Source organism: Lutra lutra, chromosome X, assembly GCF_902655055.1.
Source record: "Lutra lutra chromosome X, mLutLut1.2, whole genome shotgun sequence".
NCBI lineage: Eukaryota > Metazoa > Chordata > Mammalia > Carnivora > Mustelidae > Lutra > Lutra lutra.
The window spans coordinates 67,650,564-67,677,802 of NC_062296.1; the positions used below are offsets into that span (position 1 = coordinate 67,650,564).

General features: G+C 38.4%; 1 protein-coding gene across 1 annotated transcript in view; it reads right to left on the minus strand.

The window, feature by feature from the left end:
- The window catches only part of CFAP47 (cilia and flagella associated protein 47), a 544,336-nt gene that overhangs the window by 146,926 nt on the left and 370,171 nt on the right, over positions 1-27,239 (minus strand). The window contains exons 53-54 of the mRNA XM_047716464.1: positions 20,761-20,895; positions 10,791-10,888 (exon numbers count right to left, since the gene is read on the minus strand). Coding sequence (XP_047572420.1) covers positions 10,791-10,888; positions 20,761-20,895 — 233 coding nt within the window. The remainder of the gene's footprint in view (positions 1-10,790; positions 10,889-20,760; positions 20,896-27,239) is intronic.

Genomic DNA, 27,239 nt, shown 5'->3' on the forward strand with positions numbered 1-27,239 from the left:
CCTCCTGTCTCACCAAGCTCATTTTGTTCCGAGGGCCAGGATATTTGTCAGTTGCTCTACCTGGGTGTATTTCCCTGGTCTTCACACCACAGTTGACAAAACTCTGGACTATTTTTGTTGGTACAATTATCACTAAATTTAGCTTAGGTATTTATTGTCATGGTAACAGAAAAACCGAATAGACTAAACTCGGTAGAGAACTGAAAACAGTTTCTCTTCCACTACTGATCTCCAAACCTGGCAGGATCTCCCTTTCTCCACCTTGTTGTTTTTTCAGAATAGTTCCTAATGCCAGAGCAGTCTGGTTGTCAGATCTTTAGAGAGGTATAAAATCAATCAACACTTTCATTTCATGTCCAATGAATGTTTTCCCTGATCTTTCCTCCTGGTACTCCCTCCCTACCCCCAAGATACGTAGTAATTTTTCAGACTGCTTATGAGGAAGCAGGTAGATGTGACCTGCTCTTTTCAAGCCTCTACTCTAACTTCCTCTCCTGTAATCACTATGTTAATATGGCATCTTCAAGGCTACAGGATGAAGATGGGATGAGAGGTAAAAAAACAAAGGCCACTTACTCAACTGATACTGATTGATCTTTTCCAGTGGACTTTCTAGGTCCTTCTCTTTTCCTCTTTCTAGCACTACCCCATACAGACTTTTTTTCCTGGGTTCTTCTCACCCTGGCAGAATGCATGTTGAGCAGATCCTTTTAAATTAGCCCACCTAGCACGGAGTAGAATCCACTTTGATCTACAAGATCTTGTCATGTGCCAGTGAATGTGCCGCTGCTGTCTCTCTAGGCACTTCCCCTCCATCCACGGTCCAGTCTTTTAGCAAGAACTCACCAAAATCCAATGAGCATTAAACTGTCAGTTTCCAATCTTTAAAGAAGCCACACCCCATTTTTGTGTTCTGGCCAACACACACAGAGGCTGGACATGGGTGATAGGCTAAAGATGTCTCATCTTTATTGACATGGCAAAAATAATATCCCTCCAGCAAAATTCTGTGCTCCTCTTCATAATATAAAGAGACTGCTGGGCAGGAGCTGCCCAACCAGAGGTAACATTTCCCAAACTCTCCTGCACCCAGGCATAGCCATATTACTAGTTCTCTCTAATAGCATATGGGTGGAAGTGATATGTACTGCCTCTGCGATGACATGATTGAGAAACCAGTGGAAATTCTTTTCTGTTTCCTCTTTCTTTCCTCATATATCTATGTATATATGTATATGTGTGTGTGTGTGTGTGTATGTATGTGTATATATATATATATATATATATATATATATATATATACATAGGAACTGCTTAGTTCCTAAAGGTTGATGGAACCACAATATGGGAGGATGCTGGAACACAACATGGCAGATATCAGCCACCAACTGGGAACAAGTGCACCAGAGTGTTACAATTATTAAGAACTTTTATTGTGTTAGGCCACTGAAATTGTGGAGTTGATCATGTCAGCTAAAACACCGTAACTAAAACATTTAGTGAGTCCTTTATAAAGGACTTTATGAAGCAGCTTTCATAACATGGAGCGAAAATTATCAATGGTTCCCAGGTTTGTCTTTAGTTGAAAATATAAGACAACAGAAAAACTTCCCATGAAATATCTTATTTCAATGTTATTTTTGTTTTCTGTCTTACTCCACTATAATGTTAGCTCCATGTAAATAGGGGCCTTGTTTGTAATATTCATCACTGTTCCTCAGTATCTAGAATAGTGAGAAGGATACCAGAGGCATTAAATACTCGTTAAAGAATAAATGTGCAATCTGTAAGACACGTTAGTGTTTGTATATAAACCTAATGGTTAATATGTCTAATAGTCTGGATACTTTAAACTAAATAATACAGCAACCACTGATAAGATCTTACTCAGGAAGAGTTTAAAAGTATCAAGTTAACCTAGGCTACCTCCTTTCATGAAAGTTATCGGTAAGGACAGATCTGAGAAAGACAGTGGGTTGAATTTATCATTTGGTTGCCAGTTCACACCTTCTCTGAATAGGGAAAATTTAACTCACTGAGTATTTGCACTGAAAACCTCATCACTTCCTACTCTAACTGGGTCAGAGTAAATCAAGATTATGTTTTTTTTTGCCCATAAAAGCCTAATGGAGTCAATGACAATTCAACATGCACTAGCAGGATATATTTCCCACCACATCTTCTCCCAGAAAATAATCATGAGTTCACTTCATTTTATTTTATTATTTTTTTATTTAAAGATTTTACTTATTTATTTGACAGAGGGAGAGTGAGCACAAGCAAGGGGAGAGAGGGAGAAGCAGGCTCCCTGCTGAGCATGGAGCCCAACATGGGGCTCAATTCCAGGACCCTGGAATCATGACCTGAGCCAAAGGCAGACGCTCAATCAACCGAGCCACCCAGGCGTCCCCATGAGTTCCTTTTAAAGGGATTATTTCTGAGGTGCCTGGCTGGTTCAGTCAGTAAAGCATCTAACTCTTGATCTCAGGGTCATGGATTCAAGCCCCATGTTGGGCACAGAGCCTACTTAATTAAAAAAAATTACAGGGGTTATTTCTGAGGTCCAAAACATACAATATTAATTAAGTGAGGCATATTATTGAGGACATTTTCAATTTTAATTTTATTCCATTTACAAACATCACCAAGTCAGTAAACAAACTGTACTAGGGTGTTTTAAAATGTACCATGTAATTCAAAAGAAGTGATAACTACAGTCTGTCTCAGGGATTTTCCTAAATTGAAAAGTTAGTGCCAACAGTTCAGAACTCAGAGGAAACAGGCAGACAGCTGAAAACTAGAAACGCCCTTGGCATTCCTCTGCTACTGCCACCCGCATGGCCCCTATACCTAAGGAAGTCATGCTTCACACCTCCCTACCCAACCTGAGACATACAGAATGCAGACGTGCAATCAAGGTGGGCTGCCAGTGCCGGACCGGCAGATGATGTGGGAGTGAGCATGTAACTCGACAGGCACTGAGGACCTGTGAAAAAGTCGGAAACTCCTGAAGAGTGTATAGGTTTGTTCGTGTGTATTCAGACACTTACCATAACCTCAGGGGCGGGGGTGGGGGGTGCAGCAGCTATTCTAATAGCTGTGACAAATAGAAATATATCTGAGGGGCGCCTGGGTAGCTCAGTGGGTTAAAGCCTCTGCCTTTGGCTCAGGTCATGATCTCAGGGCCCTGGGATCGAGCTTTGCATCGGGCTCTCTGCTCCGCAGGGAGCCTGCTTCCTCCTCTCTCTCTGCCTGCCTCTCTGCCTACTTGTGATCTCTGTCTGTCAAATAAGTAAATAAAATCTTTAAAAAAGAAAAAAAGAAATATATCTGGTTGCAGGGACTGATCCCTAGGAATTAGCCTCCTGCTTAATGTGTATCTCTGTATACACACATATGTATGTATATATGTGGAGTACAAAATGGAGCCTCTCATGTCAAGCAGGGGTCTATGTCAAGCAATGACACAAGTAGTTAAAGATACTGCAGCTATAAGATATCACCAGGACCAGCATCAGCTGATGCCCCAGCACTGGTAACAAGGAGAACCACAGCAGGTCTGCAGCGGCCAAAGACTGATTCAATCCCTTTAAAAAGGGGAGGACTTTGGCAGCAAACTCTCAGACTCTTCAGACATGACTTCTCTATGACCACTTAAAAAAGGCAACTGCGGCTGAAACTCTGCGCGATGGATCTCCGAAAACCGAGATCCTTCACTGCTTGAATATAATAAAAGATAAGAGTCCAAAGTTGACTCGGACGGGACCCAGGCCTCACCTCCAACTGTGTGCCCACGGACTGACTTCGGGTTTGGTTCGTTAACTTCCTACCCCCTTCTGTTATCTCATTTGTTGTGTGGCTTGTCTTATGTTCTGTTCTGTGTGCCATGTAAGAAGCCAAGTTGGATCACATGGTGAACTGTCATTGAGTTTGGAATCCTCAACCTGCTTTATCATTGTGATTTAACTTTGCTTCATGACTGAATAAGGCTGACATTGTGGAAAGACAAAACTCATGTGTGTGCCTTCATAGCGCGCTCATGACTGTATATATATGTATTTATATACATGTACACATATAGTCTATATTTTATTTTCTCAAGATAAATTCAAAGCAGAAAATTAATTTTTTACATCAAGACCTCATGAGGAAGAAAAATTTCAGTATCATGTACAATAGCCATGATATATGATCTTTCACCCCCCAAAAAATATAGAATATAAAAATACAAAAAAAAAATGAAAAAGAAGAAAATAATAGTGTTTTTAACTATGCTCCTGAAGGGGAGAAAATTTCACCATCCCAAGACATGTCTCTTTGTCATACTGATTATTTTAAACTGATTATTTTTAGGAAACAACAAACACAAACACTAAGCTCCTTGGAAAAACTAAGTAGGAGTTACTCTTTTATAATAGACATTTACATTCATAAGGGAAATCTGCTTTTGTAATATCATCTCCCTCACTGGGGGCTGGGGGGATGGGGTAATGACTCTAAATCCCTAGAGACTCTTATCAATAGAAAAGGCAAAACATAAATCTGCACAGCAACATTACCCTTGTTTACAATGCTTTTCCTGGTCACCTCCAATAAAACTGACTCCCACCCCCAACATTTTGCTTTGTCTTTAGCTGAAGATAGTATTTAGTATTTAAGGTGAAGGCTTCTGTCATTTTGAGGAGTTATTCAGTTTCCCGGGTCTCTCCCATGTATACAGGAAGGAGATATACATGTTATTAAACTTCTGTTTGATTTTCTCCTGTTAATTTGTCTCATGTCAATTTAATTCTTAGACCAGCCAAAAAAAACCTTCAAAGGTATAATAAATGTTTCCCTCCCCAACATTCTTCTCTCACTAACTTGCAAAGAGACTTCTGGGTCTCACCATTAATAATACAGTGAATTCATTAAAGATTGATTATAAAATGAAAAAAATTAGTCATTCAATTGTGACTGACAACAGAACAAATATTATGGAGGCTATGACTGATCTAAAGCTTAAAGCATAGGTTTTAGCCACACACTTAAGTTTTGTATTCAGAACACATTCGTAACTCATTACTGTATGTTGAAATTATTGTCAGTAGGAAGATAATGGATCACTCTCATTATTCTCACACAGCCAAACTATAAGACATACAAGAGATTTCTAAGGTCAAACAAAATGGAATAGCAGATATCACATGTTAAAAATTCCAAGAGAATACTAAACAATTTACACCAAGAGATAATGGACTGCTAACAACCACTTATTGTTTACTGTGAATATAACCTGATTTTTGGAACTTACTCTGAAGAAGTAACCAAATTTATGTGCCTTGAGGGTATAAACATTTCTTACATGAGTGCTATTTTAGAGAGATTCAGACCATCTTTAAGGAAGATGTGAAAACTGGGTTGAATGTAACAAAAGCTGAGATACAGATGGAAAATCAGAGATGGCTTAGTATCTTGAAAGCTCCATTGCTACATCTGATGATCTAAGGTTTAAATAAAATACATCTCAAAAGTTTGGCAAAATAGCGAATGCATTAAAAACTATTAGCTAACAGTATATAGGTAAGGACAACAATTTTAGCATACTTTTGAAAGTATTTGGAAAACTTCTTCAAGAAGTGCACAAAGAGGGGCGCCTGGGTGGCTCAGTGGGTTAAAGCCTCTGCCTTCAGCTCAGGTCATGATCCCAGGGTCCTGGGATCGAGCCCCACATCGGGCTCTCTGCTCAGCAGGGAGCCTGCTTCCTCCTCTCCCTAACTGTCTCTCTGCTTGTGATCTCTAAAAAAAAAAAAAAAAGAAGTGCACCAAGATTTATGTGATGGGATTATCTAAAAGAATCCATACGATCTCCACCAACTGAACCATCATGTCTGGGAGTTAAAGACTGCATTTATTTTTACCTTAGGCAATTACTACTAGAAAGGTGGGAAAACAATAACTAGGCGACAACATCACTGTCATTTAGCAGCCTAACTGGATTGGAGGTAGTCAAAAAAGACTCCCCTCTGCCATCAACTTCAGCTGAAAGTGATTGTGTAGTGCAATACACCTACCTGTAGTGACAAACAGCAATTTAGAAATTCATGGCGCTAAGTTCTACTCCTGTACTGCTAAATGGAATGGAGGCTCAGGAATTGCATTTTTATCTATGTAGACCTTGGATATAAATTATTAAATATCTTTACAAAATAACCATGTTAACTATACCTAATGAAAAATAAGAGCAATGGTGAAATTGGTAATAATCACAAGAACATACGTAAACAAGATGAGTTATAGGCATCACACTGTGGTACCAAAACCAGGAAAGGTTTAAAGTAAAAACTGACAGGAAATCAACACAAACTGAATGAGAATTACATGTGTTAAAAACAAAAACAAAAACAAAAGCGCGGAGCCTTGCTGGCCCAGTTGGAAGAGCACGTGACTCTTGATTTCAGGGCTGTGGGTTCGAGCCCCATGTTGGGTGTGGAGATTACCAAAAAAATAAAAATAAACAAACTTAAAAAAATAAAACAAAACAAACCAAATTAAAAGTAACCATAGGCCCCAAATGGCATCACTTAGGCCAAATCCCCAAAGTAGAGGCATAACACATATTCTAATTGCAGTTTCAATTTCAAACTGCCATAAAAATATTGATGTAGGTTTCACATGAGCCTCCTGGGTCACGAAGTTGCCTGTTAACAGTAGCCTAGAAGAGGTACCCAGACAGTGGCGCCATCTGGCTTCATTGTGATCTTAGGTATGGCGGAGTGGGGGAGAGGGAAGCGAGCTGGGCCTCTGGAACCTTGGAAGAAATGCCTGCTCACATCCTGCCCTGAGAGGGTCACTAAGCCCCAGGCCACCTGAGTTCCAGTGCTGACTCTGGCTTATTATTTAAGCTGGAGCAAGTTTCTGGATCCCAGTTTGCTCATCTTTATAAAGGGAAAAGTATTAGTTCCTGGATCACACGGTTGTAGTAAGAATTAAATGAGTTCATACTTGCAAAACAGAGCAATGTTTGACACTCAGCAAGTGTTCAATGGTTAATTGCATGCCAGTCACTTTCTCTGTCTAAACTATGAGTAGGAGCCCGAAGCTTATGAGTATTTTAAATAAAGCTGATGTGAACACACACACACACACACACAAAGCCATATATATATATATATATATATATATATATATATATATATAGGCTATATAATGTAGCCTTAACTGGTCAGTCAGGAAGTTTCTGATGAGTGCCAATGAATCTGTATATACCTTCTCCATCCCTCAAAGGAAAATGAACTAATCTGCATGCTAAGACCCCTTGCTCTTTACCATGACTAAAAGTTACCTTATCTGGAACGATCCTTTTTTTTTTTTTTTTTTTTTTGCTAATAAATTTCTTGCCCTACCCTCCATCTATAAAAACCTTTCATTTTGTACAACTCCATGGTGCTCCCCTCTACTGGCTAGATGGGATGCTGATTTAATAAAGCCAATTAGATCTTCTAATATACTTGGCTGTACTTTTTTCTTTTTTTAAAGAATGTATTTATTTGTTTCAGAAAGAGAGAGAGACAGAATGAGAGAGAGGAGCAGAAGATGGAGAAAGAGAATCTCAAGCAGACTCCACGCTGGGCGAGGAGCCCAATGTGAGGCTCTGTCTCAGGACCCTGAGATCATGACCTGAGCCGAAACCAAGTGCTGGATGCAATTAGCCAACTACACCACCCAGGCGCCCCACTTGGTCGTATTTTTATTTAACACACAATAATAATGAAGTTTATTACATAGGGAGGGGCAAGGCTTTTATGGAAAATGGACAAGGGCCGTTATTTGAAAATACATTATTTATGAAAATAATGTGTTCCTGAAAAGTGTATATGCAAATATTAATTTTAAAAATGAAAACATGGGGAGCCTGGGTGGCTCAGTGGGTTAAAGCCTCTGCCTTGCACTCAGGTCATGATCCCAGGGTCCTGGGATCGGCCCCGAGTCGGGCTCTCTGCTCAGTGGGGAGCCTGCTTCCACCTCTCTCTCTCTGCCTGCCTCTCGGCCTACTTGTGATCTCTGTCTGTAAAATAAATAAATAAAATCTTTAAAAAAATAAATAAATAAATAAAATAAAATAAAATAAAAATGAAAACATATTTGAAGCACATTAAAAGAAACAGATGGTGTTTTCTTTTTGCTCAGTCTTCTTACTTATCCACATAAAGTACCCTGATGGTATATTTTTCTCAGTCAGTATAACAATCTTTAATATTCAAAGTTGAGAGTTAAAAAATCTTAATTTCTATCAGTTTTGCTTGAAGGGTTAAAAACTCTTCACAAAAGGGGGGCACATTATATACCATTTCATGAGAAGATGTGAACCGTTGCTTGTCTACTAGTATTTTACAATTAAATCTTTTTTTTGTTACTTTGAGTTGCAGGTCTCTACTCATCTCTATACCTATTTTAAACATACAATTAATAAGGGAGCCAATGTCTATATTTTTTGAGGTGCCACCTCATGGTCCCAATTTCTCCTGGACCCATTTAAAATGTTTTTTTTTCTCCTGTGTCCTGATAAAGAGATTTCTGCTAATCCAGTAATCATTTTCCACAGCAAGTGGTTATATAAAGCTATATCATTTTAAAATAACCTATAAGAAAGATTTTATTCTGTAGTGATAACAGGATCACAGAAATGAGACATTTTCATTGAGTGAAATGACCCTACCATGATCATATTAAATCATTTTCCACTTAGAAGAGAATGCTTTTGCAAGCTACATTTGAGTGCATCTCAATAGTTTAACCACCCATTTTCTATGTCTCAGTGGAGATTTACCCAGAAATCAAGTGGGCAAGTAATTGATTTACAGATTTAAACTATTTTAGTCTTTTTAAATTTTTTTATTTGTTGGAGCATAAGTTCAAGGTTCTAAATCAATTTTATGAAAAATCTATCTGCATGTTTAAAAATGAAAGTAATCTTTACCATCAATTTAAATATCTGAATACTAACAATAAGAAAATTAAATCAAATTAAAACATGGTTAAGAGCAATTAATACCATCTTCATGTTTCATTTAAACCAAAACTCAATTTGGGGCACCTGGGTGGCTCAATTGGTTAAGTGTCTGACTTCAGCCCAAGTCATGATCTCGGAGTCCTCAGATCGGTTCAGCGCTAGGCTCCAAGTTCAACAGGAAATCTGCTTCACCCTCTCCCCCTGGCCCTCTCTCCCCTGCTATGCTCTCCCTGTCTCTCAAATAAGTAAATAAAGTCTTAAAAAAAAAAAACAAACAAGATTCAATATTTAACTTTATTAAATAATAATAATGAACATGGATTTAGTAACACTTTAATAAGTAACATAAAACACTTCTATTCTTAGTCAGTATTACTTAAAATGCCAAATCTATCCCTGTTATTCCAATTGTGTTTGTTTTTTGTTTTTTTTTTAAGATTTTATTTATTTATTTATTTGACAGACAGAGATCATAAGTAGGCAGAGAGGCAGGCAGAGAGAGAGGGGGAGGCAGGCTCCCTGCTGAGCAGAGAGCCCCATGTGGGGCTCGATCCTAGGACCCTGAGATCATGACCTGAGCCGAAGGCAGAGGCTTTAACCCACTGAGCCACCCAGGTGCCTTTAAAGTGTTTTAAAGTGGAAAGGCCTAATGTAGAAACCAAGAAGAATCAGTACTGAATGAGTCAAGAGACTGCAGGAACCAAAGACAGGCCTCCTCAAAAATTTGCCACTTTGGGGGCTGCCTGGGTGGCTCAGTGGGTTAAGCCTCTGCCTTCAGCTCAGGTCATGATCTCAGGGTCATGGGATCGAGTCCCGAATCGGGCTCTCTGCTAGGCAGGAAGCCTGCTTCCTCCTCCCTCTCTCTCTTTCTCTGCTTGCCTCTCTGCCTACTTGTGCTCTCTGTCAAATAAATAAAATCTTAAAAAAAAAAACTTGCCACTTTGGCAGGAAGACAATTTTGAGTTAAAAAGCAATCAAAACCCAGCAGATTCAGGAAAAGCTCTTTACTTATCTCCTCAACTGCATAAAAAGGATTTAGACAGAAGCCCTACTCGGGAAAGAGAGCTATCACCACATTACACTACGAACTGGGTGTGGTGGGAGGAACCTAGCAAGGCCTGATTGATCAAAGTTCTCTGTATCCTTTTGTTTCCAAGAGGCCCAGCAAACATTTGCTTACTAAATATTTATCCTTTTTCATCTTTATGTAAATTGCATTTCTTCCCTTTGAAGTCTCAGACCCCTACCACCCTCTCCTTAATTGAAAATGACATATATACCTCATTTTGCCTGTCTTTGGAGTTTCCGTGTCTATGTGCATTCCCAACATACACTACTAAATTTGATTTTTTTTCCTGTTAATCTGTCTCATGTCAATTTGATTCTTAGTCCAGTCAGAAAGACCTTGACGGGACAGGATATTTCTGATCCCTGACAAAGCATAATCCTGCTTTTACCATATGTGCGAGGGTTAAGTACGTAAACTAAGGTTAAGTTTGCTCTTGGTAACTCTTTTTTTTTTTCTCTTGGTAACTCTTGAAATATGCAAGTAGAATTCTAATCAGTAAAGCTACTATAAGATACCATAGAGCTAAAAGATGTTTTCCATAAGTACTTAAGGTCCATATTACCGGATTTAAAATAAAACTGCTATAATTTAAAAAAAATGCTATAATTTGAATAATTTATTCTAATGTGTTCATTTAATATGGATGTTTTTAAGGGATCGCAATTTAAGTGTACAACAAAAGCTCTGTTTACAAAAAGATAGAGTCTAAAACGTGTAATGGGTTCTTACCAGAGCAAGGCATTTCATTTTAATAATGTTTACTGGTGGTCCCGGAGAGCTATGGATCTCGAGATAATACCAGACATGGAAATTGCTAAAACTATTATCTGAAAAACAAAAAACAAAAAACAAACATCTCTTAATGTAGGTTTCTGAATACCATACTTAACATAAAACTTTGAGAAACCTCAGTACATACCGTTTTCAAACTCTTTGGTGAACTCATTTGTCATGAGAGGGAAGTGGAGGGTGAAAAGCTGATTGCATTACAATTTGTAAGTGCAAAGAGAAGCACCATCCTGCATGGCCATGACCTTGCCCTGTAAAAGCTCTCCATCCTTCACCTTCCCCAGGTATTCATTATATTCACCACTAAAATAAGAATGTTTTACTTCTAAGTTAAGAATTCATATTTCCAAAGAAATAACCAATCATTTCTCCCCCTAATTGCCAAAACATTCACATATTATATATAGAACTGATGTGGGAAACAAAGGCAGAAGAAAAGTTACTAAATTTCCTTTCTACCTAGGGCCCACTGACAAGTCCTTGAAACAGGCAGGGTGACATTCCTCTAGGGACTCCACTGCCTCCACCTTAATACTTTGCTATGGGCAAAAGGCAATCCTAGCCTGACTACCCCCCCACCCCCAACCAGGATCCTGTAGTCTACTTTAACATATAAAAATTCCTTTGGAAATTTCCTTTATCTCTAATCTCTCCAAGATATGTGCTGGCAATCATTCCCAAGCATATGGCCCACTGATAAACATCTGAAGGGTCTCATGACTAAGGTTTTATTAGATGGTAATAAATGACCTTTTCCCAACAACAGCTAGCCCCTCAAGGTTCCTGAAACTTTGCTTCCAAAATTCCTTAGAGACATAGGCTATTCCTGACCCCCTCCCAACTTGCAAGTATATAATGGACCACCCCTCACAACCCCAGGGGCAGCAGCTCTTTCTGCCCACGGTCCGGTCCCTGTGCTTTAATAAAACACCATTTTGCACCAAAGACATCTCAACAATTCTTTCTTGGTCCTTGGCTCTGGACTCTACCCCACTGAACCTCACCTATATTCTCAAACTTCATCAGAACTATCTAAGTATTATATTATAGATCACAGTGGTACATTTCCAGCACTCTAAGATTCTAGTCTAAGGACAAAAATCAGGAATAGTTGATGAGATTTTTCTTTTCTTGGAAGTGTGAAAAAGGATGCTAGCAATTCATCCTAAAGGAAGCTGGATTGGGAATGAACTACATGGTGAGAAAGTAATGTTTACATCACGGTTCTAGATATTTTTTTTTTTTTAGTAGGCATTTCTGTCACTAGTGATGTCTAAAGTCATCCTCCCAAATCCTGACACCAGAACCCTGGTCCACCACAACAGTCCTGTGTAGCAGGGTTTATACTGGCCTCAATCTCAAGTTTGCCATTTGTTCAACGTGATCTGTTCAGCTTATACTTTGATACTCTTTATTCTCCAGTGTTGAGTTAGTATATGGTTTAAGATGTCCTCCAATTTTAGTTATTCATATGCATATTGAAATCAGTATTGGCATGTTTTAAAGATTACAGGTACTGCTCTGTTTGCCTAACTTACTTAGGTGAATCATTACCTTCTGTGGGCCTCAGTTTCCTCATCTGAAAGAAGGGGCCCAGACCAGTGGAATTCTCGCTTCTGAACAAGAGTGTTGTGCATTGCACTATATTGTGTTGTATGGAACTGTATTGCATGGTGAAGGGGAGTAGAATTTGCCACCCCAAAATATGTCTTTGGTATAAGGACTTTTTGAGCTGATTATTATTTTTTAAATATTTTATTTATTTATTTGACAGAGAGAGATCACAAGTAGGCAGAGAGGCACCTGGCGGGGGGGGGGGGGGGGGGGGAAGCAGGGTCCCTGCTGAGCAGAGAACCCCCTGGGAGGCACTATCCCAGGACTCTGAGACCATGACTTGAGCCAAAGGCAGAGGCTTAACACACTAAGCCACCCAGGCACCCCTTAAGCTGATTATTTTTTTAAAAAGTGTGGATACAGAAGCTCTGAAAACTGAGTAAAAGTTACCCTTTTATAAGAGACATTTACATTTCTAAAGGAAATCTGCATTTGTAAGGGTGTCTCCCTCTCTGTACTAAGAAGTTGGGAAGACTAAATCTCTAGAAACTCGAGGGTTATCAGTGGAGAAGACAGTGACCTAAATCTGCAAAACAATGTTACTCTTGTTTACTGTGCTTTCCTGTTAACTTTGCATTATTGGTTCTCCAACCCCCAACATCTTTTTTTGTCTTTAACTGGAGACTGTATTTTAAGGTAAGGGCTTGGGCCATTCCAAGGAGTTACTCATTCTTCCTGGGTCTCTCCCAAGTATGCAAGAGGTATACTCTTTCTGGGGGGCAGTGGGGGGGGCGGAAGGGCAGAGGGAGGGGAGAATGAGGGTCCAAAGCAAGCTCCACAACCCACCAGAGCACCACACGGTGCTCAATCCCAGGACCCTGAGATCATGACCTGAGCCGAACGAAGTCAAGAATGGAATGTTTAACTGAATGAGCCACCCAAGTATCCCACATGTTAACTGACCTTTTGTTTTTTTAATTATTCCCCCCTACCGGGAACATTGTATATTATTGTACTGCAATGCACTACTTCATACCATATTATATTATATTGTATTGTATGCCACTCTACTCTAATACTTTAGCTATTAAGAAGTACTTATCATATTAGTGGATCTTAGAACAATCCAGACATTCAGAACAATTAGCTAATGAGAGGGAGACAGACAAGGCCCATGTGAATTCTTCCAAGTACTTGTGAGAAGTTCTTAAGGGTGATTTTACCTCCGTATTTTGAATTGCCTTCTGTGCTTATTTATTTTATAGACACCAACTAATTACCTTGGAACCATTAATGCACAGAGAATAAATTACCAGCTTTATGTGGATGTTTGGTTACTGAGGAAACCTCTGTTCAGTTTTGTATTGGCTGCTCCTTCAATTCTATGACAGTGCTTTAAATGCTTTTATGATGTTTAAATGTGACATCTCAAAATAAACCAAAGTTGTTAAAATGAAAAATGTTTCCCCTTCTAGGTTGCTCATGTATATTTCACTGGCTATTCCTATGCTTTAATCCACAGTGAACTCACAGGGAAAATAATTCTGGAGAGAAAGGGCTTCATGACTATAAAGACTGAATGCCCTACAATTCTGGGTTGGCACGAAGAAAAATAAAACAGTCTGCTCATCTATGGAATAGAGACTGTCTTAGTCAAGGTTCTCCAGAGAAAGAGAACCAAGAGGATACGTGTATACATAGAAAGAGACAGAGAAAGACAGAGAAACAGAAGCTGAGAGAGACTGATTTTAAGAAAACGGCTCATGCAATTGACTTGATAGATCCAAAATCTGCAGGTTAGGTCCCTAGGCTGTAGACCCAGGAATGAACTGCAGTGCAAACCCAAAAGCAGTCCATGGGTAGAATTCCTTTTTGTTCTGGGGAGGTCGGTTTGGGTTCTGTTAAAATATTCAACTGATTAGGGGCGCCTGGGTGGCTCAGTGGGTTAAAGCCTCTGCCTTCGGCTCAGGTCATGATCTCAGGGTCCTGGGATCGACCCCCGCATCGGGCTCCCTGCTCAGCGGGGAGCCTGCTTCCTCCTCTCTCTCTGCCTGCCTCTCTGCCTACTTGTGATCTCTCTGTCCAATAAATAAATAAAATCTTTAAAAAAAAAATATTCAACTGATTAGATGAGACCTACCCACACTACGGAGGTCCATCTTCTTTATTCAAAGGCCACAGATTTAAATATAATTCTCATCCAAAATCACCTTCACAGAAACATCCAGAATAATGTTTCGCTATTATCTGGGCACAATAACCTAGCTAGGTTGACACATAAAATTAGCTATCACAGAAACAATAACACTTAATATTTGTGATTGCTGTGACGATCACATAAGGCACCGTTTTGATGTAGCTGATTTAATTCCAGCAGTGATAAAAGTGTACAGTATGAGTTTATTGGTTAGTATAAGATGAAAGATGGTTTATTAGCGAGAACAAAAGTAATAATTATTAAACATTGTTTAACTACAGGCCTTAAACACATTAAAACTTTTTGCTGATTATAAAATCAGTAACATTCACTATAGTGATTTTTAGAAATTCCTGAAAAGCCTAAAGATGAAATTTATTCATTACCTCATGACTAAGAGTAAATACTTATTTTTCTTATATAAAACTCCAGGCTTGATATGTCAATAAAGACACAAAGGTATAAATACACTGGGGTATACAAATTATATAAAATTGATATATCCATATGCATGTGTGTGTTTGTGTGTGTAAACACATTTTTATCCTTCAGACAACATTTGCTATTAGAACTTGAGTTTTATCCCTAATCATTAGGAAAATGAAAATCAAAACCCACAGTGAGCTATCGCCTCACAACCGTTAGGATGGCTACTATCAAAAGAACAGACAACTGCAAGTGCTGGTGGGATATGTAGAAAAGGTAACCCTTGTGCTCTGTTGGACAAATTGGTGGACCCACTGAAACCGCCAACAGAATTAGGTAATTAAGTAATTATAGGAAAGTCGCCCATAGTTAAAGACTATTGGGAAAAACACCGGGAAGGAACTTAGAATATGCTTTAAGATAAGGAAAATGTAGGGGTGCCTGGCTAGCTCAGTCGGAGGAGCATGCGACTCTTGATCTTGGGGTTGTGAGTTTGAGGCCCATGATAGGCATGGAGAAAACTTAGATAAATAAATAAAGTTTAAAAAAAAGATAATGAAAATTTAGCCCAAGGGAACAGGAAATTAAATAGCCTGTGCTGACATCATAGTCACAAGGTGTATAGCCTCAGTTTTTGCTAACAAAGATATCATCACTGACACACACTGGTAAAATGTTTTGCAGAACTGAACCAGCGAATGAAATGGCCACCCAACCACAACCTTGAAGAAACAGGTGACTTGGCACCAGTTAATCAGTCTTGAAGTTTACCCAATCCTGATCAATCAGAAGGACCCACAATTCCAAGCCCTTTACCCTTGATTTTAGCCCTAAAACACTCACTTGCAAGTCATCAAAGAATTCAGGATTTTGAACATTACTTCCCTGTTCTCTGGGGTGGTGCCACACCATAAATAGTTATCTTTCTTCAGTGCAAAAGCTCAGGTTTTTTTTTTTTTTTTTTTTTAATTGTCTTGCTGCATGTTGGACAGATGAACTATTGTTAGGTACAGTTATACCACTATGGAAAACAGTATGGACAATCCTCCAAAATTTTAAAATAAAATTTCCATGCCCACATTTGGGTATTTATCTGAAGAAAATCAAAATATTTACTTGGAAAAGATGTATCCACCCCACGTTTATTACAGCATCATTTATAATAGCCAAGATACAGAAACAACCTAAGTGTTCATCATGGGATGAATGGATAAAGAAGTTGCGAAATATATATAGAATCAATTATTATTCAGCCATTTAAAAAAACAAAAACCAAAACCAAAAAAAGGAAAATCCTACCATTTACAACATGGACAGACCTCGAAGGCATTCTGCTAAAGTGAAATAAATCAGAAAGTGAAAGAAAAACACTGTATGACCTCACTTAAGTGTGGTATTTTTAAGAAAAACAACTCAGAAGAGAGATTAGACTTGTGGTTATCAAAGGTAGAACAGGGGAGGGAGGTAGAAAGGGAGAAAGGTCATCAAAATATACAAACTTTCAGTTATAAGAGAAATAAGGACTATAATGTAATTACAACATCATGACTATAGCTAACACTGCTGTATGATATATAGGCCAGTTGTTAAGAGTGTAAATCCTAAGAGTTCTTATCATAAGGAAATTTTTTTTTCCCTTTCTTTTCTTTTTACTGGATCTATATGAGAAGACAGAACTAGCGGGACTTACTGTGGTAATCTTTTCACAATATATGTAAAGCAAACCATCATGTTGTATACCTTAAACTTATACAGTGATGTATGTCAACTATTTTTCAATAAGAATGGGGAAAAAACTTCTGTGCAAGTAATACATATTCGAAACTATTTTAAATAAAATTATAAAACTAACATATTTAAGTTTCAATTATTCAAAAAACTAGAACACATAAGGAACATTCTTATAGAAAAATATATGTGCAGATCTCTGATTATTTTATTCAAACTAATTTTTCAGAATGAAATCATTAGCTCAAAGGGGATAAAAAAATCTTAAAAGTTTTAGGGGTGCTGGGCTGGCTCAGTTGGTAGAGCACGTGACTCTCAATCTCAGGGTGTAAGTTCGAACCCGACATTGGGCATAGAGATTACTTAAAAATAAAATCTAAAAAGAAAAGAGTTTTAAGCATATTAAATTAAGCATTTAAGCAAATGGTCTCGAATTCCCATTATAGTGCATAAGGTTGTCTCTTTCAATGTGATCCTCATCAAAAAAAAAAAATCCTCATCAAAAAAAAATTTTTCAAATTTTTCAATTTGTAAAAGGTTAAAAAAATCTTCTTTAGTTGTCTTCATTTCTTTTTTTCCCCAGCTTTGCTGAAGTATAACTATTAAAAATTATATATATTTAAGGTACAACTTGATTTGATACAGTATGCATTATAAAATACTCACTACAATTAAGCTAATTAACACATCTATCATCTCACATAATTACTGATTTTTGGTGGGGGTGGTGAAGACACTTAAGATCTACCTTCTAAGGAAATCTCAAGTACAACCTACTGTATTATTAACTATAATTATGTTGTTGTACATTAAATAGTTCTCCAAAATTTATTCGTTTTACCTAACTAAAACTTCCCTAACTGAAAAGAGACACACTGCTGAGCAGTCAGTAGGAAAAAGTTCCATGTTCTTATAGGAGATGGAAAGGTTAATCCTGTCTGATATAAGAAAACTACTTTGAAGAACTGGGGATACTTGTAATATTATTAGATGTATTTTTCCTAGCTTTTAATCTATCTTGAAACCTGTCATTACATCATGCACATTTTCTTATTAGGTATCACCACTCCCTTTTATTCCATTAACATGATACCTTAATATTCTGATTTTCTTTCAGACTTTTACCTGGCTTTCCGTCATGGTTCTTCTGCCTTAGATTTCGATGGGGGTTTCACTTAGCATAATCCATCTGCAACAGTGATCTACTCTTTGACCTTACCTGCATTTCAACTAAAGAAACACTAAAGCTTTACAACCTGCTTTTACTTTTTCATCTGGCCTCAGCTCCAAATATTCAATTGATGACTGGATATCGCTACATAAATGTCTTTCTGTCACATCAAAATCAGCAAGCACAAAACTTTGTCAAGCATTATAATCTCCCAGACTTTTTATTTCTTCTTGTTGATAGTTCAACAACTAAACTACTCCATAGTATTGCTGTCTCCTCATCTATTTTGCATGGCCAAGTGGGCTGATGGGCCTTGAACTGACAGTAGCCCCTCTGGAGAGTGCACACACTAGATAACAAGCCTTTACAGTCACAAGTCAGTGTGAATTTCTGATATGACTCCCCAAACACTCTTGTGATAAGTTCTCTCCTCTGCCTCCCAGGACTTCCCCTTGTACAGCCCTTAGATGAGACCCCCTTGATGCTTACCAAAACCCTATTCTTTTTGGTTTGAATTAACCAATCTGGTCTCAGCCCAGGAACCCCAAATCATTCTTCCTGACAACTGTAATTAAGGCATGTGCTCAGGTCCTTCTTCCCCCTGTGCACCCTTGCCTTGACTTGCCCATGTGGCTTCTCAAGGAGTAAAGTATGAATCCTCCAGGACCTCAAACTAGAGTAATAAATTCTAGTTCACTTTCCCTTGTGGCATTTTGTTGAACCTTGACACACCATCTGACACCCCAGGGGTCTACTTAACAAATGTCATTTTAACAAAGTCCCAACACTTCTAAATTAATATCTTGATATTTTTCTATTCACCAAGATACAAACAAACTTTGTTCATTTTTAGGATCAATCCTCTCTTTCCAACTCCTCTCTTAAAAGAGTCATCTAGGGGAGTCTGGGTGGTTCAGTTGATTAAACGTCTGCCTTTGGCTCAGGTCATGATCCCAGGGTCCTGGGATCGAGCCCCGCATCTGGCTCCCTGCTCTGTGGGGAGTCTGCTTCTCCCTCTCCCACTCCCCCCTGCTCCCACTCCCCCCACTCCTCCCACTTCCCTCTTTCGCTGTGACTCTCTGTCAAATAAATAAAATCTTAAAAAAAAAAAAGAGAGAGAGAGAGAGGGAGACAGAGAGAGAGTCATCTAATACTAGTCTCTGAAATGTTTTCCATCTTTAATGGTAACTCTATCCCCATGCCACCATAAAAATACATTATTCTCTTCACTTCAAAGCCAGTTTGCTGTCCCAGTGGACTGCCTAGCTGGCCCCAACTGCTGTTCCCTTTCCAAACCATTTTGAATAGTGTATAAATAATCACTCTTAATCCATGAATTCTGTGACAGTTAATTTTATGTGTCAACTTGGCTGGACCACAGTGGACCCCCCCACAGTGGAGTCTGAGTAAAGCAGATTGCCCTGCATAATGTGGGTATACGTCCTGCAATCAGTTGGAGGCCCTAAGAGTAAATACTGATGTTATCTGAAGAAGAAGCAATTCTTAGTCAAGACTGAAAGAGAAACTGCCTGAGCTTGCAGCCTGCCTGCCCTGCTTCAGGAATTTAGGTCCAAGATCACAACAGCAACTCTTACCTAATTTTCTGCACTGATTGCTTGTCCTACAGATTTTCGACTTGCCAGTCCCAAAATTATGTCAGCCATTTTTTAAAAATTTCAACATCTCAGGACACCTGGGCAGCTCAGTTGGTTAAGTGTCTGCCTTTGGCTCAGGTCATGATCCCAGGGTCCTGGGATCAAGGCCCACATGGGCCCTCTGCTCAGCAGGGAGCCTGCTTCTCCCTCTCCCTCTGCCTGCTGTTCTCCCTGCATATGCACGCGCACATGCACTCTCTCTCTGTCAAATAAATAAAATCTTTTTTAAAAAAAATTTCAACATCTGTCTCTCCATCTTTCTTTCTTTCTTTCTCTATTCATATTACATTATATTATGGTAGTGTCTGTTTTACTGAAGAATCCTGACTAAACATAAAATCATTCAATAAAGATTTCTTCTTTGATATACCTCATTGTCTCCACAGCTTTGCTTCAGTTGACCCACTGTCTCTAATGGCCTCTTAAGATGTCCCTGCTACTCACTCATAAGAGAATTCAATCACTCATTTTCCAGGAAATCTGCCCTGTGCCTTCCAGTACTCCATTATTGCTATTTCCTTTGAATTTCTACTAAAAAGATATGTTTAACAACATTCAAATAAAGCTTTATAACATAGGAAGAAAAAAAATAGCACTGACTTTCTTCTGCATATGAGGAAGATTGTTATCATCTACTACGCTGAAGAAAAGCATATTATCTTGTTAAAATTATATACTCATTAGGGCGCCTGGGTGGCTCAGTCAGTTAAGTGTCTGATCCCAGGGTCATGATCCCAGGGTTCTGGGATCAGGTCCCACATCCGGCTCCCTGCTCAGCGGGGAGCCTGCTTCTTCCTCTCCCTCTGCCCTTCCCCATGCCTCTCAGGCTCTCTCTGTCTCTGCCTCAAATAAATAAATAAAATCTTTTTAAAAATTACATATCTTTAACATTTTATCAGAAATTTACAGCAATTTTTTGTTGAATAACAAGTATATGTAAAGTTTTTCACTTATGAAAGAGTAGACAGCCTTCGAGTTGAAGTATTATAATTTATTAATCTTAAAACTGTACAAATCCATAAAGTAAATACATAAAGTTAATCCTGAAATAATACAATAAAGTTCTTACAGATATATGCAACACACACTTGTACATACATTATGAATGTAAAATATTTATCCATTTAAAACTGAATGATTGACAAGTGATCATGAAACTTTCCTTAATCATCAATTTACCTGAGTCTTCCTCATTAATCTGGTGGAATAGTTCCGATGATGATTTCTGAAAGGAGGGTACTCGACCTCGATCTTGATCTGAGTCTTCCTGAGAGTCATCATCTTGTCTGTGTTTAACAAAAAATGAAATTGCACCTAGAACACATAAGTCCAAGATGCCAAATTAACCAAGGATTGTTTTTCTAAAATGAAAGGTCAATTTTTAGGTACTAAAGATGCTTTAGCTTGAAACTAATAAACATAAAGCCAAATATAAATCCTAGGCCTTAGTATCACATTTAAACCTGATGTTGGTACAGAACAATTTAACAGAGAGCTTATTAATATTTGTTTTAAGCATAAGAGATAATCAGTTTTTAATTAAAATGAGCAGTATAATACCTGGGTTCACAAATGGGGATGTCCATCACCAGCTATGTGCCTCAGTTTGCACAGATATGAAACAGAGGTGACACTGGTAGCCGCTGGTGACATCAGATATTATGAAGTGTCCCTGGTATTACACTGGCTCCCTCTGAGTATCTGGGAGTGTTCCCAATAGTTCACCAGCTACTCACCACTCTCAGAGGAGTGGGAAGGATAGGCCCCAGACTGTGACTGAAAGGGGTTGAAGTAGGTCAGACTGTTTCAGGATCTACAGTCAGATTGGGGTTGGCAGGCATGACCACAGAACATGGATGGACGTGTCTCCCTCTGAGTCCCTGGGCAGGCAGGACTGCTTCTAGACTGCAGCTATAAAGGGCTAAAACTGGATTGTGGGGCTGATCCCAGATATAAGCACAGATCATAGTCAATGGGCACACTTCTGGGACATGGATAAGCATGTCTCCCAAGATGATTGTTCCCAGAACATGGCTGGGAATGGCTGGCCAAGTTACAGGACCATTTCAGGATCTGCAGTTGAACTAAACTGGAGGGCCTGCCTCAGGTGCACAGACCAGTGTGTCTTCCCAAGGTGCTAGATGGGCAGGAATCATGGCTGAGAGGGGCTGAAGCTGGGCCATGAGCCACTTCAGGGTCCACAGATGGACTAAATTCCATGGACTTGTTACACAGGACATGGACAGTCAATGACTCCTGCCAGCTCCTTATCATAAAGTGCTGGTGGCAGCACTCAAGCCCAATGGGACGATAACTGAGTCCAGGGGGACAGGGCTATTTCTTGATCTGTAACCAGGGCCATGGTTGGTAAATCCACCACATGAGCACAAGCCTGCCTTTTCAAAATGGCCCTCCTCAGTCTTGGATTCCACTGGGGTTTCATAATTTCCCACGAAGATCCCACAGCTCCCACAAAGGCACTTACGCTGTGGATGGTTTTCAAGTTACTATTGCTGAATACAGGTGGTGGATCTCCTATATTGCCATCTTGCAGATGTCACTCCTATCTTATCATTTTTAATATCTTTGTTTTGAAATATCATAAAGTCACTTAAGTTTCAGATTAAATTTCCTATCCTATTATAAACAAGCTTTCTTATTTTACATAGGAGTTTACAAAGACAGGGTACATAGTGGAAAGAACACAGGCTTTGGACGGAACGTAAACTCAAACACTTGTTCTGCCACTACTAATTTAGCCTTGAATATGTTATTTACCTCATCTGTATAATGGTGCTAGCTGTTTTGAAGATTAATGATTGTGGTTTATGCTTATGTAGGACTTACTATATGACAGACATTGTTCTAGGTGATTTACATATATTAATATGTTATATTATATTTAACTTATTGAGGAATCGTCATACTGGTTTCCAGAGTGGCTGCAACAGCTTGCATTCCCACCAACAGTGCATGACTGTTCCTTTTTCTCCACATCCTTGCCAACACTTGTCGTTTCTTGCCTTTTGATTTCAAGCATTCTGACAGGTATGAGGTGATATCGATTATAGTTTTGATTTGCATTCCCTGATGATGAGTGAGAGTATCTTTTCATGTGTCTGTTGACTAACTGAATGTCTTCTTTGCGAAGTATCTGTTCATGTATTCTGCCCACTTTTCAATTGGATTATTTATTTTGGGGGTATTGACAATGATTAGTTCTTTATATATTTTGGATACCAACCCTTTATTGGATATGTCACTGTTTTTGGTGCAATTGTAAATTAGATTGTTTTCTTAATTTCTTTCTGCTGCTTCATTATTAGTACATAGAAATGCAACACATTTCTCTATGTTGATTTTGCAAGTTGTATCTTGCAACTTTATTGATTTCACTTCTCAGTCCTAGTAGTTTTTTGGTGATCTTTGGGGTTTTCTATATAGAGTATCATGTGATCTGCAAATAATGAGAGTTCTACTTCTTCTTCATCAGTTTGGATACCTTTCATTTCTTTATGTTGTCTGATTGCTGTGGTTAGGACTTCTAGTACTATGTTGAATAAAAGAAGTAAGAGTAGATATCCTCGTGTTGTTCCTGACCTTAGCATAAAAGCTCTGTTTTTCACCATCAATATGATGTATTATTTTCATTTTAAAGAAGGGAAATGGACACAAGAAAGTTCAGCAACTTGCCCAAGGTGAATCTGCTCATAATAATACAGCTGGAATATAAAAACATGCATTCTGCTTCAAAGTTCATACTGTTTTTTACTTAATTAATAAATTTAATTTTTTGAAAAGTTTTAGGTTTATAAAAAAATGAGTGTAAAGTACAGAGTTCCTATATATCCCCCTTGATGCAAGTATTATAAGCATCCTGCATTACTGTAATACATTACTTGCAATTGATAAGCCAATAATGATACACCATTACTAACTAAATTCCATCATTTCCATTTTGGCTAACTTTTTCAATTGTACATTCTATGTCTTTGGCAAATAAGTAATTTTATGTGTCTACCACTACACTATCATGCAGAATAGTTTCACTGACCTAAAAATCCCCTGTACCCCATTCATTCATCCCTTCCTCCCAACCTCTAAAGAAATGGCAATCACTGATTTTTTACCTCTTCCAAAATGTCATATAGTTGGAATCATACAGCATGTGGTCTTTTCAGATTGACTTATTTCACTTAGCAATATACATTTAAGCTTCCTTCATGTATGTGGCCTGATAGGCCATTTTTAAAAAAGATTTACATATTTATTTCAGAGAGAGAGGTCGGGGGCAGAGGGAGAGGGAGAGAGAATCTTAAGCAGACACTGTGCTGAGCATAGAGCCCAGTGTGGGGCTTGATCCCATGACCCTGAGACCTGAGTTGAAGTCAAGAGTTGGACACTTAACCAACTGCACCACTCAGATACCCCAGGCCATTTATTTTTATCAATGAAAAATATCCCATTGTATGGATATACCCCTGTTTATCCATTCACCTATTTTAGGACATCATAATTGCTTCTACATTTTGGCAACTATGAATAAAGCTGTTATAAACATTCATGAGCAGAATTTTGGATGGACAAAAATTTTGAACTCATTTGGGTAAATGTGAAGGCATATGACTGCTCTATCATGTTATGAGTCTGTTTAGTTTTGTCAGATACTGCCAAACTATTTTCAAAATGGTTGTGACATTCTATCACTTTGTATTCCCACCATCAATGAATGGAAGTTCCTATTGTTCCACATCAGCACTTGGTGTTGTCAATTCTTTTGAATTTAGCCATCCTAATTGGCAGGTAGTGGTATCTTATTTAATTTGCAGTTCCCTAGAGACATAATTTATACACTTATTTGCTACCAGAATATTTTCTTTGGTGATGTGTCTCTTCAGATCTTTTGCCAATTTTTAGAATTGGGTTGTTTGTTATCCTATTGTTGAGTTTTAAGATTTTCCTTTTTTTTAAAGTTTTTATTTAAATTCCAGTTAGTTAACATACAGTGTAATATTAGTTTCAGGTGTACAATATATTGATTCCACACTTCCATACAACACCGGCTGCTTATCATACCAAGTGCCCTCCTTAATCCCATCACCTATTTAATCTATCCCCCTGCACACCTCCCGTCTGGTAACCACCAGCTTGTTTTCTATAGTTAAGAGTCTGTTTCTTCATTTGTCTCATTTTCTCTCTTTTTTCCCCTTTGCTCACTTGTTTTGTTTCTTAAATTCTACTTATGAGTGAAATCATATGGTATTTTTCTTTCTCTGACTTGTTTCACCTAGCACAATACTCTCGAGTTCCACCTATGTCATCGCAAATGGCGAGATTTCATTTTTTTATGCCTGAGTAATATTCCACGCTATAAACACACATCTTCCTTATCCATTCATCAGTTGATGGACACTTAGTCTGTTTCCATAATTTGGCTATTGTAGAAAATTCTGCTATAGACATCAGGGTGCATTTATCCCTTTGAATTCCTATTTTAAGATTAAAAAAATATATATATATATACATATATACACATATATGTATATATATGTGGGGTTTTTTAAAATTAAGATTTTATTTATTTATTTGACACAGAGGGAGAGTGAGAGAGCACAAGTGAGGGGAGGGGCAGAAGGAGAGGGAGAAGCAGGCTCCCTGCTGAGCAAGCGTGACATGGGGATCGATCCTAGGATCCAGGGATCATGACCCAAGCCCAAGGCAGACACCCAACCAAATGAGCCACCCAGGTGCCCCTAAAATATATTTTGGATACCATTCATGTATTAGATGTTCAAAAGTTTATAAGGGGGTGCCTGGGTGGCTCAGTGGGTTAAAGCCTCTGCCTTCGGCTCAGGTCATAATCCCAGGGTCCTGGGATCGAGGCCCCCATCGGGCTCTCTGCTCAGCAGGGAGCCTGCTTCCTCCTATCTCTCTGCCTGCCTCTCTACCTACTTGTGATCTCTGTCTGTCAAATAAATAAATAAAATCTTTTAAAAAAAGTTTATAAGAGGGAGATAAGGACACTCTATGTTGATAAAGATTCAATTCACTAAAACAAAAACAAAAACTCTTAAGCTCATAGATACAAAGACTAGATTGGTGGTTGCCAGAGGTGGTGGATGTAATGTACAGCATGGCAATTATAGTTGATAATACTGTATTACATATTTAAAAGTTGCTAAGAGAGAAGATCTTAAGTTTTCATCACAAGAAAAAAGAATTTTGTAGCTATGTACAGTGACAGATATTAACTAGACTTACATGATGATTACTTGCAATATATACAAAGCATCAAATGAAAAATTCAATTCAGCAAGATTATATAAAAATTGTAGATATATACACACCTAAAAACAGAGGCCAACAATATTTGAAACAAAAACTGACAGAACTGGAAGAAGAAATAAGTCTATAATAAGAGCTGGAATCTTCAATACCTCAGTTTCATTAATGGAGAGAACTGGACAGAAGACAAGTAAAGAAAGACTGTGGGGGCGCCTGGGTGGCTCAGTCATTAAGCATCTCCTTTGGCTCAGGTCATGATCCCAGGGTCCTGGGATCAAGCCCTGCATCAGGCTCCCTGTACACAGGAAGCCTATTTTTCCCTCTCCCACTCCCTCTGCTTGTGTTCTCTCTCTCACTGTGTCTCTGTCAAACAAATAAAATGTTAAAAAAAACAAAATAGAGACTGTGAACACCTCTGTAAAACCACTAGACCTAACTGGATTATATAGAACATTCCACCCAACAATAGTAGAATACACATTCTTCTTAAATCGACATAGAACACAGTCCAGGACAAATTACATGAGAGGTCACAAAACATATCTTAATAAATTTAAAAAGATTTAAATCATACAAAGCATCTTTTCTCATCACAATGAAATGAAAGTACAAATCAACAACGGAAAAAAAGATGGACGCAAATTTGAAGACTAAACAACAAAGGCTTAACCAATATTTCAAAGAAGAAATCACAGTGGATTGTCTATCTCTCTGATTTTTTCCCATTCAGTTTTCCCTCTCTTCCCCTGTGGTCCTCGGTATTATTCCTTATGTTCCACATATGAGTAAAATCAGAGAGGGAGACAAATTACAAGAAACTCTGGACTTTGGGAGCTGGGTGATGGGCATTAAGGAGGGCACATGTGGTGATGAGTACTGGGCGTTATAGCCAACTAATAAATTGATGAACACAACATCAAAACCTAAAGATGTAGGGACGCTTGGGTGGCTCAATGGGTTGAAGCCTCTGCCTTCAGCTCAGGTCATGATCTCAGGGTCCTGGGAGGGAGGCCTGCATTGGGCTCTCTGCTCAGCAGGGAGCCTGCTTCTCCCTCTCTCTCTGCCTGCCTCTCTCCCTACTTGTGATCTCTGTCGGTCAAATAAATAAATAAAATCTTAAAAAAAAAAACAACAAACTAATGATGTACTATATGTTGGCTAATTGAACATAATAAAAAAAATTATATGGCCCTACAAAGCCTAAAGTATATACTCTTTTGCTCTTTGTAGAAAAGTTTGAAAAAAAGGTCACAAAGGAAATTAGAAAATATCAGACAATTGAAAAGGAAAACACAGTACACAAAATTGATGTGATGCAATGAGAGCAGCACTAAGAGGGCAATTCATAGTAGCAAAAGCATACATTAAAAAGA